Source organism: Talpa occidentalis, unplaced genomic scaffold (assembly GCF_014898055.3).
Source record: "Talpa occidentalis isolate TD23 unplaced genomic scaffold, MPIMG_talOcc4v2.1, whole genome shotgun sequence".
NCBI lineage: Eukaryota > Metazoa > Chordata > Mammalia > Eulipotyphla > Talpidae > Talpa > Talpa occidentalis.
Window position 1 is genome coordinate 142,994,043 of NW_026555331.1, and position 13,773 is coordinate 143,007,815.

A 13,773-nucleotide genomic window follows, 5' to 3' on the forward strand; every position below is an offset into this window, starting at 1 on the left:
ATTCATTGCCTTTCTGAGTTTCATTTGACTTTCTAGATCCCTCTGAAACTTGGAAAATAGGCAGAGATTTGGGTTTTCCTTAATGAAGGAAATTTGGGTTTTCTTCAATGAAGCCATTGGTTGAGTTTTTCTAAAGCTATTAATACACTATGAACCCTATGACCTTGTATCTCTATAAAATACTATGCAAAATTACAGAAACTGAAAGGATATTCTTCCAAATTAACATCAGTTTACTTGAGAAATGAGATGACCCGTATTTTTATTTTCTTTTGGGCCTTTTTCTATATTTTTGATATTTTCTGTCATAAGTATGGATTATTTTTATATCCAGAAAAAGAGCCAATGCAGGTGACAATCATGAAACAGCAAAGGAAGCTCACCAGCACAACACGGTTCTAGATAACTTAGCAGCACCCCTCACTCTGCTCCAAATCCTGGAGGGAGAAGTTGAGCGACTGTGACACAGCCAAGCAGAAAAAGAACAGCAAGCAGCTCCGATTCTCCTGGTGCTTGTGTGCCTTACCTGTGATTTTGATAGTACATTCTGGCATATTCTTCCTTGACCTCTTCTAGGCTGTTTGCGTTCCCATCCTCCAGGAAGAAGGCTTCTATTGGGGATTGGAAGGTCAGGATCACAAGGGGTAAGAGAGTGGTCTGGTGACCCCCGAGCCCACCCACATTCAGAGCTAGCTGCCTCCTCTTCTTCTAGATGCCAGGGAGAGCACTAGGCCAGAGAAAAGGGCTTCTTGAACCGGCTCTTCTCCATCAAGATATCAGAAGTATCACTTATTAAACCCAAATTCCGTTCCAGCCATCTTTCTGGGTACCAAGGAGGGAGCCGGATTCTGCTCTTTGCTGTTGAGTCCGACGGGCGCCAGTACGGTTCTTCTCTGGCTCGCAAGATGAGATCAGGAAGCTTCCCCAGAACCCCAACATCTCAACAGACAGATGACTGCCTGTCCTTCCAGGCTGCAAGCTCCTGGAGGGCTGGATGTGAATCTCATCACACCCCCGGACCAAGCACAGCACCTGGCACACAGTAGGACCTCAATACATGTCACCTCGCTAGGTTTAACCCAATGGGTTTTCAACAGACAGGTAAACTAGCGCCCCCTGGTGGCAGGTAGGGACCTATTACCTTTCAGCTTCAGCAGACTGTCCAAAGTGTGTTCCAGGTCCTGAATATGAGTCTTCGCCTTATTTAAAACCTGCCACTGAGAACAGAGACAGACAATGCTGACATGCTGGCCTTCCACTGCAGGGGCTGGTTTGTGGACCCCAGAGGACCCTCCCTGCACAAGGCAAGTCTCTGACCTTGTTGGTAAAAAGAACAAGAAGCTCGTTCTGATGCCAAGAAGGCAAGACATTTTCCTCTGAATCCTGGAAACTGTGCTTGCCAAAATCCTAAAGCTTTGGGAGATAATTAAGCTGAAAGAAGGCAAATAAGTCTTTACACCACTTGAAGGTAGGGTTAATGGTGACAGAAGGCTCTGAGAATGAATATTTGCCCATCACCCCAGTAAATGTGCTATTCTAACAGGATATTTTTATTTGCTAGGTGCATACACACCAGAAGAGCTAAAATCTTGGCCTCAGCTTGGAACTCTAAATATCCTGTCCCGCAAGACTCACAGGTCGCCTCCTACCTCCTGCCTTTCTTTCTCCTTTTCTTCCTCTCATCCTCCCTTCTCCTCCCTCTGTGACCCTCCCGCCCCCCCTGCCCCCCCTTCCTTCTCTCCTGTATAAAATATCACCACAGTCAAAATGGTAACTGCAAGATTATTCAAAAATGAGAAACTGCAAGATTATTCAAAAACCAAGGTCTGAGAGGGGGGTCAGCCCCCTTAGCAGCTATGGACCAGGTATGGCCTTCAAGAAATAGCATGCTGACTCAGAAAACCAAGGCCCAGCTTGCTCAACAACATGGCTATCTCACTCCTAAATAGAGGAACAAACCAAAAACCCAGCACACAAACCACATCCCCACCTGTTTAGAACTGGCCCCTGATAGAGGTGTTCAGCCTATTCTGAGAGCCTATTCATTCTGTTTGTGTGCTGCCCACCGGCCCCATCAGGAGTGCCAGCCACACATCAGGCCTGTCTCTAAGCCCCGGGCTCATGGGTCAATAAGACTGCCCTGCGTCCAGGTTAGTGGATGTGCTAGCAGGGATGACAAGCACGGCAGCCACTGCTTGTAACACCAGCTGGAATCAAGTAAGTGCCACAAAGGGCTAGAAGCAAAGGGCCGTGGAAACGCCTGGGAGGAGGGAGTGATTCCAAATGGAGGGCTGGAGAAGACACTAGAACAGGGCAACTGAGCGGAGCAAGTCGAGCTGAGCTCCAAAGTGCACACAGACTCTCAAGCTGCAGGAGCAAGGGCAGAGGCTGGGCACGCAGGCCTCACACAGGTTGGGTGGCGGGAGGGGATGCTGACGCCTGCAGGCGGCCGGGGGTCATCCTTCCAGATTCAAGCGGATTCTGCCTAGTGAACAAAATGGAGGTTTGAAGGGAGCTAGAAGCAAGCACTCTCCTGACCCAGAGGACAGCAACGTGAGAATACAGGTGATTGCAGACTCCACATCTGGTTCACTTGACGTCCCACGCAGTCTGCTGCCCCAGCGCCCCCAGTCCTGGGGCTCATGGTCACTCTGCTGGGCCAGCAAGGACTCCGATGCCTCCTCTGTTGCCAGGGCCACTTGTTTCTGGTCAGGGTGTGGTCCAGGGCTGTTTACCGGCGCCGGCTCAGCAGGCCCACACCGCACTCACATCAGTTAGCAGGCAGGGCCAGGAAGCCAGGCACCATTCCTTGAAACTCTGTTTCTAGAATGTTTTTGACAGGCTGACATCCTCAGCACCTCTGTTCTGGGTAGAATTGTGTTCCCTCAAATAGACTTGTTGAAGTCCTAATTCCAGAACCGTGAATGGGGACTAATTTGTAAACCAGGACTTTAGAGAGGTGGTCAAGTTAAAATGAGGCCAGCAAAGCCCTAACCCAATGTGACTGGTGTCCTTGTAAACAGAGGACATTTGGATGTAGAGCCGACCCACACTGGGAAGGTGATGTGAAGACACAGGGCAGGAGGAACAGCATCTGTGAGCCATGGAATGCCAAGCTTTGCTGGAAAATGCTAGAAGCTTAAAAAGGAATAAGAGTCATGGCCCCCTGGACCCCTTGACGTGGGACTTCCAGCCTCCAAAACTGTGAGACGATACATTTCTGGTGTTTGAAGTTACCAGCTTCTGGCATTCAGTCCTCGGAAACCAACGTGACCTTGCTACACCGACACGCTGGGGAAAAAAAATCTTTTCTTCATGGGTGCTACAAATGCAGAATTCAGGGTTGTCCCTCAGGCAGAGAGAGGAGAAAATGGAGCTGACCTGGTTTCTAGACTGTCCCCGGGCTGTGCCATTCCAGGCAAATTAACTTTCTGCAGCCTCGGGTTTCCTCATCAGTAAAATGTGGGTGATATGAAAAGAGCAAGCGAGGTCACACCTTGGGAAACGATACTAACATTTGAACCCCTTATGACAGAGCTACAGCTTTTCATGCAATTATCATATTAACCTCCCCATCAGGCCTCGGAGGACCCATCTGTCCCCGGGTAGTCGCGGTGTTAACTGAAGCTTAGCAGCTAACTGGCCTCACAGGAACCACGGCCAGATAACAGCCGGGCTCTCCACCATGACCTATGGAGGTACAGATTTTCGGGGGTGCAAATGATTTTCCTCTCCATTTCCTCCCACTTCCCACTGGCGGCCCTGAATGCCGTTGCTGGTGGACTTGCTGCTGGGCACACTACTTTGGCCACTGACAGGGCCTCTGGGGTTTTATCACACCCACAGGAGACATCTGCCCCCTCCAGGGGACATGGCAGAGCTATGTCCAGGTTCTTTGCTGTGAGGTCAAGATATAGGATGTTCCCCACCCCGCAGACCCGAGCCCTTAGTTCTGAGCCCCTGGAGCTGGCTCAGCATCCAGCCTCAACAGAGAAAGGAAGAGCAGCACATCCCTCCCCTCTCACCCCCCACTTTCCACCTCACCCTCTGCAAGGGCAGGAGGGTCTCCATTAAGACTCTTCAGTTAAACACAAATGTGGTCCTACTTGGAACCTGCATGGGCTGTTCAGGGGGCGCCTTCCCCTAAGGGCCACGAAGACCCTGACCCACCACGGAGCTCTCCCACCCCTGCCCCCGCCCTCGACCAGGATCCTGCACCAGCCCGTAAGCAGGAAGCACATCATCCTTGCAATGAGCCACCCTGCTGAAGGGCCCCATGCAGGAAGGGCCTCGCGTGAGCCGGAGCCTCCGGTGTAGAAAGGATGGTGGGAAGAGAGCGAAGCTGGAGCCAGAAACTGGGGCTACCTCCAATTTAGTTCCTGCCAGCAACTCAGGGACCAATCTTCTCCTACTTCCTGCAATGCTTCCTCCCTTTGTACTACCACCCAAGCCTTCCCTGAGGCACTGCCAGAGACCCTGGTCAGCAATAAAGACAGCCGTGTAGACCAAAGAGGTGAGATTAAGAGCAGGGAAAGATAAGGCCACTTGCTTAGGGCCAAGGCCTGGCTGCGCCCCAGGCTGACAGTGTGCCCGGCTGTGGGTGTGGGTGTGTATATGCTGTATGGGGGGATGAGGGGCCTGGGAGCAGCTGGAGGCTCACCTAGGCCCACGACAAGGTGAGGCACAGACGCCACTGGTTAACCGGGTCTCTCAGGCCCGATGTTTCCCTTCTGACCAGGCAGCAGGTGGGTCAGGCCCGGCTCTCAGGCTTCACCCACGAGTGGCAGCAGAAAGCACCGTGAAGCATCCACAGCTGAGGGCTGACCCCACCTCGGCTGCAGCCCTTGGGGGTGGCACTGGTCGGGGTGACAGCTCCAGGCCTGTCCCCACTGGATCCTACCTTTGAGGCTGTGAGTTCAGACTGGGAGTAGACGGTCTCCCTGAGCTTGGAGAAGAGCCCAGCCAGGGTGGCCCGGTGGCGGGCCTGGGACAGGCGTCTGCGGGCCACTCGGGGCTCGAGCTCCTGCAGCTGTACCTGCGGCCGGGCCGTTGCTCTGCCCCGGGGGTTACTGCCTTCTTCAGCCGTCGCCATTGGTAGCTGCAACATAAGATTAGGTTTGGGGAGGAGGCTCAAAATGATGAAGATGTAGTATTAAGGAAGACAAGCAGAAAAGGGGATTGACTCCCAAGTAAAATGTCTCAAATCGATGAATATCATCGAGATTCAGAGTCAGTAACTGATGACACAACATCTATTATGTCAGCTCCTCTCCTAAAAACACAAGCCACTGACTCTTGACTTAAGTGGAGGGCTGCTGCTGTCTTATACCAGGAAGTTTCCAGAACATTACAGGTACTCCGCAGACATTTGGTCACTGATTGCTGTGACCAAGGAGAGTAAACCACACCCCAGGACCTCATTCCTTACTATTAAAAACTGATGAGGGGTGTGTTGTTCTTGGCCTTCTTTCCTGTCTTAAGAATGCGCTGCTCTTTGGGGGGCCTCCCTGGTGGCACAAGGGGCTAAGCACCGCGCTATGAAGCAATACGCAGCCTCTGCAGCACGAGTTCGATCCTGGCTGGCCAGGGAGCAACCCACATGGCGCAGCAGACCTCTCCTGTCTCGCCCACTGCTCCCCTCAGCAGTGTATTTCAGTCAATCTGCCTGTTCTTTTTTTTTTTTTTTTTTAAAGATTTATTTATTTATGCATACAAGAGCTGGGGTACAGGCCAGAGATGCGGGATGTAAGAGGACTCACCAGAGACAGAGCGGGGACCAGAACAGGCAGACTGAATGAAATACACTGCTGAGAGGAGCAGCAGGTGAGACAAGAGAGGTCTGCTGCACCATGTGGGTTTCTCCCTGGCTGGCCAGGGATCAAACTCATGCTGCAGTGGCTACATATTGCTTCATAGTGCAGTGCTTAATCCCTTGCGCCACCAGGGAGGCCCGGGTCTGCCTGCTCTGTTCCCTACTCTGTCTCTGGTGAATCCTCTCACCCCCATGCATCTCTGGCCTGTACCCCAGTTCTTGTGTGCATAAATAAATAAATCTTAAAAAAAGAGTAAAAGAAAGAATGCACTGCTGTTTGGGCTGCATAGTGATGACTGGAGTCTAGACATAGGATAAAAAATCCAGCGTGTACACTCTACATTTGCTAACTTCCCTGTATATCTATTTATCACACTTGGAACAGCAAATGGGAGAATGAACTCTTCTCCCTGTGAAAGTGAAAAGTCACGTGTCCATGAGACGTGGAATTGGGTATGTCTGGTCTTGCTTCTAGAGGGCTCTAAAGATGGTACATGTCACTGGAGTGACATAAGCCTCTTCCTTAGAAGAGATTCTGGGACTTAGAAGTAGCCCTTTTAACCAGAAACGGGGTCCAGGGTCTCTTCTTGCTTGAACCATGGACGGAGGTTGGATGCTCACCCACCACCCAGAGAAAACGTTCCCGTCTCTGCTCTACTGCCTCTGTCAACAGAGGGACTGTCTCCATCACCTCTGTGTCCCAGCTGGCACTCACTGCTGGGGCTTTGAGTGATTTGGAATGAGGGGGTCTCTGCGACCCCACTTTCCTCTAATTCAGTCCTGGGCACAGGGACAAGGCATGGCCTGGGTCAGCATCTGCTGGGGAGGCTGGGAAGATGCACCTGCCTTGAAACCCCTGGATCTGGGCTCACTGGGGTGGCCCCGGGCAGCTGGTGGGCAGCATATTCCTGGGTGATTCTGAGACTCTACCTGGGTCTACATCCCCATAGAATTCTCAAATAGCCATGGCTCTTCTCCTTTGAGAGAAGAGCAAGGGAGGAGGCAGAAGAAAACTTCCTTGCCGCGGACCAGCACAGCAGGGGGAGGTGCAGCACTTCATTTTAGGGAGAGAATGGCCACAGAGACAGTGATGTGGGACTTCTGACCTTTTGAGGTCAGAAAGCAAATCTCCCACCAAGGATAAGCTCTTCACCAGCGTCTTCTTTCCTTGGGTTAGCTCTCAGAATGGTGGCAGGAAAACACACGTGGCTCATTGACCCCTGTCAGGGAGTCAACATTTATTAGCAGGAGCTACAGCACCCGGGTGGGGAGGTCAGTGTGCAATCTGCCGCAGCCCTTCCAGCCCAGGCCTCGGTTACATCAGCTGTCACACCTTTATAGTCTGCAATTTCCAGATGCCAACAAATCTTCCATGGGAACCAGTGAAAGTTTTGAGCTGCCTCGGGGGAGAGGAAAGCCTTTTGAACCCAAGAACACAGGTTTTCTTGTTTAAAGAGAAATGAATGTGCCTGGACACCAGGGCATGTCAACATGTGAACAGAGGTGAGTATACCACGATCTGAAACCTCTAGCAGTCTAGGAATACTCTACCAAAGGCCTTTAGGCTAGTGGGGAACCTGGAGCTCTCCCAGTGCCAACACCCACTATCCCGTTTCCTTCCAGGCTTCTGCCCCAACACACTCCTGGAATGTCTGGATGGCTGTGCAGCTGGACACACGGATAAGGGTGCAGGCCTTTGCCTTGCCTATAGGGGGCGGCCCTGACTGCAGTTGTTAGGGGTAAAGGCAGAGCCATGGCAATCCCGCCGGCTGCTTGGAACTGTGACCTCCACTTCACCCCATTTGGCGACCCCCTCTGTCAGGAGCTGGGAGACAATGGGAGAAACTTTCCACTCTGCTTTAAGGGGAGAATCAAGCCACAGAGATGTTGAACTTGGTTTGACCTCATGCAAGTTTTAAATCTCCTACACATAGGGCCTCCCTAGTGGCCTGCCACGAAGGCCTGAGTTCGAGCCCCAGGCAGGGAGCTACCCACGTGGCGCAGCAGACCTCTCCTGACTTGCCCGCTGCTCCCCTCAGCAGTGTATTTCAGTCAGTCTGCCTGTTCTGCTCCCTGCTCTGTCTCTGGTGAATCCTCTCACCCCCCTGTGCATCTGGCCTGTACCCCAATTCTCTTACGCAAAAATCAATACAATCTTTAAAAAATAATAAAAAATAAATACCCTACCCATAAGTGCTACATCCTACTTGCCACTGGGAATAACTTGCTGATTCCCCGAAGGCATCTTCTCTAGCTCCCTGTATTGACCTGCACGTGACCCTGACAGGGCTATTTTTAGGCCAAGCTTTTGGTGGCAATGACTGTGAGACCTGTCCTGCCGGGCCCTGTGATCCCCGTGAGGGCATGGCTCAGCCAGGACAAGTGCCACCGCCCAGGCTTGGATAGGGGAAGGGAGGGAGCACGGGACTCTCCTTCCACCTTCCCGGGTTGGCATTCTCCCAAGGAATGGGGATCTATACAAAAACGAGATCAAGAAGTGACCTTTCATTTAAAAGCAAAACAAAAACAGAAAGAAAAAACTTTTTTCCCCTAAAAACCCTATGCAAGTACAAAGCTTGTGCAGAAAACTTTCCAAAAGTATAAGGAACTGGAGCTGTGTGGAGAGCATAGGCTGAGACCCCCTCTGGGAGAGGCCCGGGGGCTGAACACTGCATTTGGACGGTCTTGTCAGCACCTCACATTTCTCTTTCCTACACTAACAAAAGACACTTTGCTCTCCTGCCCAGGCTCGCTGCTTTTCCTCCCACCCAGAATGCTAACCCCCTCTCCGCTCCCCACTCCCACCCTCATCGATCTGTAGAGTCAAGTTGTCCCTCAGTTCCCTGTTCAAGTCCCCATCCTCTAAGAAGTTTCCAGGTCCCCATCCACATGGCTTCTAACTTAATCTTGTTTTGCCAACAAATCACTAAGTTCCTTGGTCAGGATCCTTGGGTCCCAGCGTCCTGGTGCGTGGGATGAATCCACACTCCCTTCCCTGCCTGCTTCCCCTGGACTGAAACTGCTAAGCCTCCTCGTGCTTGGACAGTTAATTAAGACAAGATCTTCCAGGCATGGGGATGAGCAGAAGCCTGGGGTGAAAGAATAGCAGCCAGTTCCATCTGCGTCGGAAGCTTTTGCCACCTCATGGATTCTGTTCTTGGAAAGAGTCACAGGGCCAGGTACACATTTGATGCACTTGTAAAAGCTCTCCCAGGTGATGCTGGCCAATTGCCCGGGGTTTGCCCTGCAGAGCCTCACTTGACTCAGGAGCCTGGGCATGTTTGGAGGGTTGGGAAGGTTAGAGCGTCTGAAGCTCTGAAGCTTATGAGAAGTGAGGAAATTCAGTGCAGACATGGTGGGTGGGAGGAAGCCAGTGCTAAGGATCTGGGGTGAGAGGACTACCCCATCGCCGGAGTGAACTGGGACACCCAGATTGCAGATTGGCTGGAACCTGGGTGGCGGCCTTAGCTCTATGGTAACCGGCCATGTGACGTCTTTGCTGAGGCTGTACTTTCTTTCCTTGATAAAGGGGGTGAAGAAGTCTGTAAGTAGATTAAAATTTGAATTTTTTGCCCTCTGTCAGGTCACTGCCACAGGTCATTCTGTGGAAACTGGGGACCGGAATAATGCTAAGAATGACACTAGTTTGACATATTTTCCCTTTTAAAAACTTGTCCCTACGCTCAAATCCATTCATCAGCTCAACTTGCTGAGCAAAACCTTCCGTTTAGGGGAGTGAGAAGAGCTTCTCAGGCGTTCTTTGAAAAAGGCATTTTGTGAAGATTCATACTGTCACGCCTCATTGAATTACTTCTTGTTCATAAAGCACAGCGTTTTCCCTACCAAATACCTCATGAAAACATCACATCATCCTTGCTTAGAGCTGACATTTAAAAACACTCCCTAGACTCAATAAAAATACGACCTCACCCTCTTCGAGCCTGAGAAATTTTCAATCATTTTAAAGGCTTGTTCCACAAAGCATTTGCATGTCACCCATTCTGATCGGCACACCCTAGGCAAATGCACACGACACACTGGGTCACGTCCTGGAAGGGGCAGGCAGCTTCTGTGGTCCCCTGGGCTTATCAGATGATATATATATATATATATATATTAAATATCCAAAATCATTCCTAGAAGTATGTAGGTGGTCACGGTAATACATACAAATACTCATATTAAAGGCTTGCCATAGACCTAAATGTTTACCTATTCGGATATAGGGCTTGAATCCGCTCACCTGCACATAAACACCTATATGTACATGAACACCTGTGTGCACATAGTCTCCCAGAAGGCCAAGAGCATCTTTCTGTGTTTAATCTAGCGAGTACTCACATACGAAGGAAGGTGGGCCCTGGGCACAGACGTCCTTACTCCCTGGACACCAGGCAGCCCAGAGGGTGGTGACTGGTGACAGAGTCACCTGCCTAGGGCACCAGTCAGAGTGAGGCTGTCAAGGGCCAGAAGACAGACTACCACACAGGGTAAGGACCAATCACAGTGTGCCCCTGTACCCCAAGCCAGTGGGGAGCCACCTCCACCGGCCAATGAGAGTGGGGCAGTGGGAGAAACAAAGTAACATGTCTGAAGGCAGAAGGGCACAAACAGAAGGCAGGAGATAGGAGAAAAGGGCAGGGCTGACCTTCTCACCTCATAGGCTGGCTCCTTGAAGGGTCATGGAGGGTAACCCGTGTCACCTCAGGTGGCCTGTGTGTGCCCTCAGAGGCTAAATGGATGTCCTCTGACTGGTGCCCCTCACCTGACATCTAGGCCAGGTACCTTCATCCCTCTAAAGGGGACAACAATGCCTGCCTTCTAGGGTTCTCCTGAGGCGTAGAGACGACCCCTCAGATAGAGTCCAGAGCACAGGCTCCATGTCTCAAGAGGAAAGACGAAAAAATGTGGACATCAGGAAATCGAGTCTCATCGAAGATGGGACAGGAGAAGGGTATTTTAAACCAGGATTGAGGAAATGGGAGAAGAGGCACATGAGGGGCTGCTCAGAGGACAGCTGTGAGTGCTCCCCTTAAAACGTGAAGAAAAAAAGAAAAATTGTTTACTCTGAGATAGTTGGGAAATGATATTCTTTCAGCTTTGGGAGTGAAACCCTTTTTATCCCTCAAATTCAGATAGACTCTTGTCTTTAGGCCTCTTTCACTTGAGCCCCTCCACCCCTAAATATTTCCTGATGATCAAGCTTCCACTCCAGCTTTGAGAAGGAGCAGCAGCCCTTGGGGGGGTGCTGACCTCTCTTTGACCTGAGCTAGCAACTTCACCCCAGGTCAGGGGTGAAACAGAGGCCACAGGCTCAGCCTGTGGTGGGGTCTGGATTTGGATTCACTTGCAGTGACCGTGGGCTCCATGAGGCAGGCCCACTAAACCGTGCCCAAAGGGGCATATGGTGGACACTCCTGGAATTCAGCTTTGCTGAGTGACAGATTTGCTTGAAAAGAGTTTTGGTGGGACATTAAATTCAACAAGGTTTTATGTGTAAAGTAACCGTCACAGAGAAAGCACCCAAAAGAGTCCATTCTCCTTCTCCCTTCCAGAAACATGTTAGATGACCATTTCAACCCCAAATTCTGTCCAAGTTGAGAACCTGTCCCTTCTGCCTCTCAGGCAGCCGTTGACCTCAATCTCTGAGGGAATTTTTTCCCCTCACCGCCATGACTCTCCCACCCTCCTGCTCTCCCCTGGCTCTGCTCCTCGGCTCCCAGCACCAGCCCCAAGGGACCCATTGGAGAGAGGGCACCCAGGAGTCTGTGTGCCTGACTTGGAGAGCTTCTCCTGCCCACAGAGAGGCTGCCGACAAATTCTGAAACAAGTCTGCCTTAGGCTTTCATCTAGACCCCCTCTTCCTCTCCACCACCACACACTCATAGATCTGCCTTCCTGAATGCTTCATTGGGGAGCAGATGAAGAAGAAATGCAGTCCTGGGAGCAGTAGTGGGGGGCTCTTACTAAGATGCTTCCTTACCTGAGGCAGCCAGATTTCTGTATTGAAAATGAAGATCTCCTATCCACCTCAGTGATCCTTCTCCACCCCTGTGAGGTGGAAGGCTCTGCTCAAGAGCCCACTGCACCTCCTAGTGGCCTATTACCAACTTTGGATACAGTCAGAATTCTCCCCACAGCATGCACACAATACCTCACCTTCTGACCCTGGCCCCTCCTTCCTAGTAACACAGATGCTGGCCTGAAATGCTCCACCACAGTACACAGATCCTTCCTTGAAATATGTCCCTCAGAATAGCATGGATTCTGTCTTGAAATACCCCCTCAGAGTAGCATAGACCCTAAACTAAAATACTTCCCTCTCTTTACCAGTTTGAAAGCACCCACTTCCCCTACGCAGCTCAGCAGCAGAAAGCACGAAGCTACATAAGATACCTACGTTAATGCCAACCCAGCATGGTGACCCCGTTCCGTGCCCCTCAGCCCAGAGTGTATGGTCCAAGGAACATTCTCCATTGTTGGTTTCTGTACTGCTTGTGATCAAGGGCAGGGGCCTCAATGCTATTATCTTTCTATCTTTCAAACAAAATGAGAGATGGATTGTGTATTGAATATCTACTGTGTTCTAATCCTCATGGACAACCTTATAAAGAGTTTTATTTTTATTTTATGGAGGGGGAAGCCAGATTCAGGGAGGGGCAGTGAGTTGCTTACATCTAAGTACCTAAGTTTCTCTCTGGCCCTCTGCCCTTGGTGCCTTCTTGGATGACGTTTAATTCAATGAATACCAACTGCCTTGGGCTAAAGAGACATTTGCATGATTTTATAAGTTTCAGAACAAGACCTTCAGGTTTGAACTGAAGGTCTGTGGACAGTGGCTCTGAGGGAGCAGTGGGAAGGTGGAGGTCAGCGGAAGGGCACGCTCCCACTCCCATTAGGGGCTCCTGGGCATTTCTGCCAACAAGAGTTTCAGACAAACCCTGAAGCTTTGCTTGTCAGTCCCTGACATCTGCTCTGCACAGCAGCAGCTTTGGCTTCAAGGATCAGCTATAATAAGGCAAGTTCCGTTATGGGGAGGTGGCACTGCAGGGACAGTAGGACTGGCCACTTTCTGCTAGAGGAGGGCAGATGCATGACCCCCAAGGTCATGTCCCAGGGAGAGTGTGCCCACCCTCCTCTAACCTCCGGAGTTAAACTCCAAAGGGCTCAGGGCCCAGCATCATGACTTAGTATTAACCAAGAGACTTTCTTCTGGGGCTTCTGTTTTAAGGTTTTAAAACAGAAAGTGCTTTGAAATGCAGAGAGAGCTATACACATGTTGATGAAGAAAGCTGAGACTTGAAACTATAAGCCTCTTAGGCAAAGGTGAAGGGAAAAATCTTTTTTTTAATATCATTTTATTTATTTTTATTAATTTATCAATTTTTTTCTTACATCATTGTAATTCCCATAGTTCTCCCGCCACCATATGACCCTCGAACCATCACCGCATTCCCTCATGTTCTTCCCTTCCCTGTTTTTGTAACAAGGTGGTCCCCAGGAAAAGGGGAGTTTCCAGGTTACTTGCCCCACCCAAGGGAGGGTGGAGCTGAGCAGGGAGGAGAAGAAGCTGGAGAGGAGAATGGGGAAGGAAGGAAGCAGGATGGGGAGCAAGGAGGAGACCTGGAGGAGGCACATGTAGTAGAGACACGTGAAGAAGCCACGCTTGCTTCTTGGTCCTGGCCTGGTTGAAACAGATGTGGGTGAGAGACCCGTGGGGAGGTTCACAATGGCAGCTTCTTTTTTTTTTTTTTTTTTGTGGGACCCTCGCCAGTGGCCAGGGAATGAACCGGCAGTGCAGAGGCTGTGGGCAGCCTCGCAGCCCAGCACTCAACCACTGCGCCAACAGGGAAGGCCCACACAATGGCAGCTTTTATCTTGATTTGGATTTTGCTCTTTTCCTCCCAGACTTGTCTGGCTGTTTCTGACCCTTTTCTATGGGTCCCTGCCCAGAGGGTGCC

The 13,773-nt window shown here is 50.8% G+C and overlaps 1 protein-coding gene across 2 annotated transcripts; it reads right to left on the reverse strand.

Annotated features, from left to right (window-relative positions):
• Positions 1–501: 501 nt before the first annotated feature.
• On the reverse strand, positions 502–11,918 carry LOC119247380 (stimulated by retinoic acid gene 8 protein homolog). Of its 2 annotated transcripts, none has more exons than XM_054692695.1 (4): positions 11,796–11,918; positions 4,901–5,098; positions 1,142–1,217; positions 502–611 (listed from the first exon to the last, which is right to left on the reverse strand). In XM_054692695.1, exons 2-4 carry the CDS (start codon positions 5,090–5,092, stop codon positions 523–525), a joined length of 357 nt encoding a protein of 118 aa, XP_054548670.1. In that variant the 5' UTR covers positions 5,093–5,098; positions 11,796–11,918; the 3' UTR covers positions 502–522. The 2 variants fall into 2 exon arrangements, with proteins under 2 accessions (XP_054548670.1, XP_054548669.1); XM_054692694.1 differs by lacking the exon at positions 11,796–11,918 and adding an exon at positions 10,154–10,305.
• Positions 11,919–13,773: the final 1,855 nt, after the last annotated feature.

Coding starts and splice junctions, on each gene's coding strand:
- LOC119247380 (XM_054692695.1), bottom strand. CDS start 5,092: ATGGCGACGGCTGAAGAAGGCAGTAACCCCCGGGGCAGAGCAACGGCC. Junction 1,218..4,900: donor CTGAACTCACAGCCTCAAAG/GTAGGATCCAGT, acceptor CTCTGTTCTCAG/TGGCAGGTTTTAAATAAGGC. Junction 612..1,141: donor CAGTCTGCTGAAGCTGAAAG/GTAATAGGTCCC, acceptor AATCCCCAATAG/AAGCCTTCTTCCTGGAGGAT.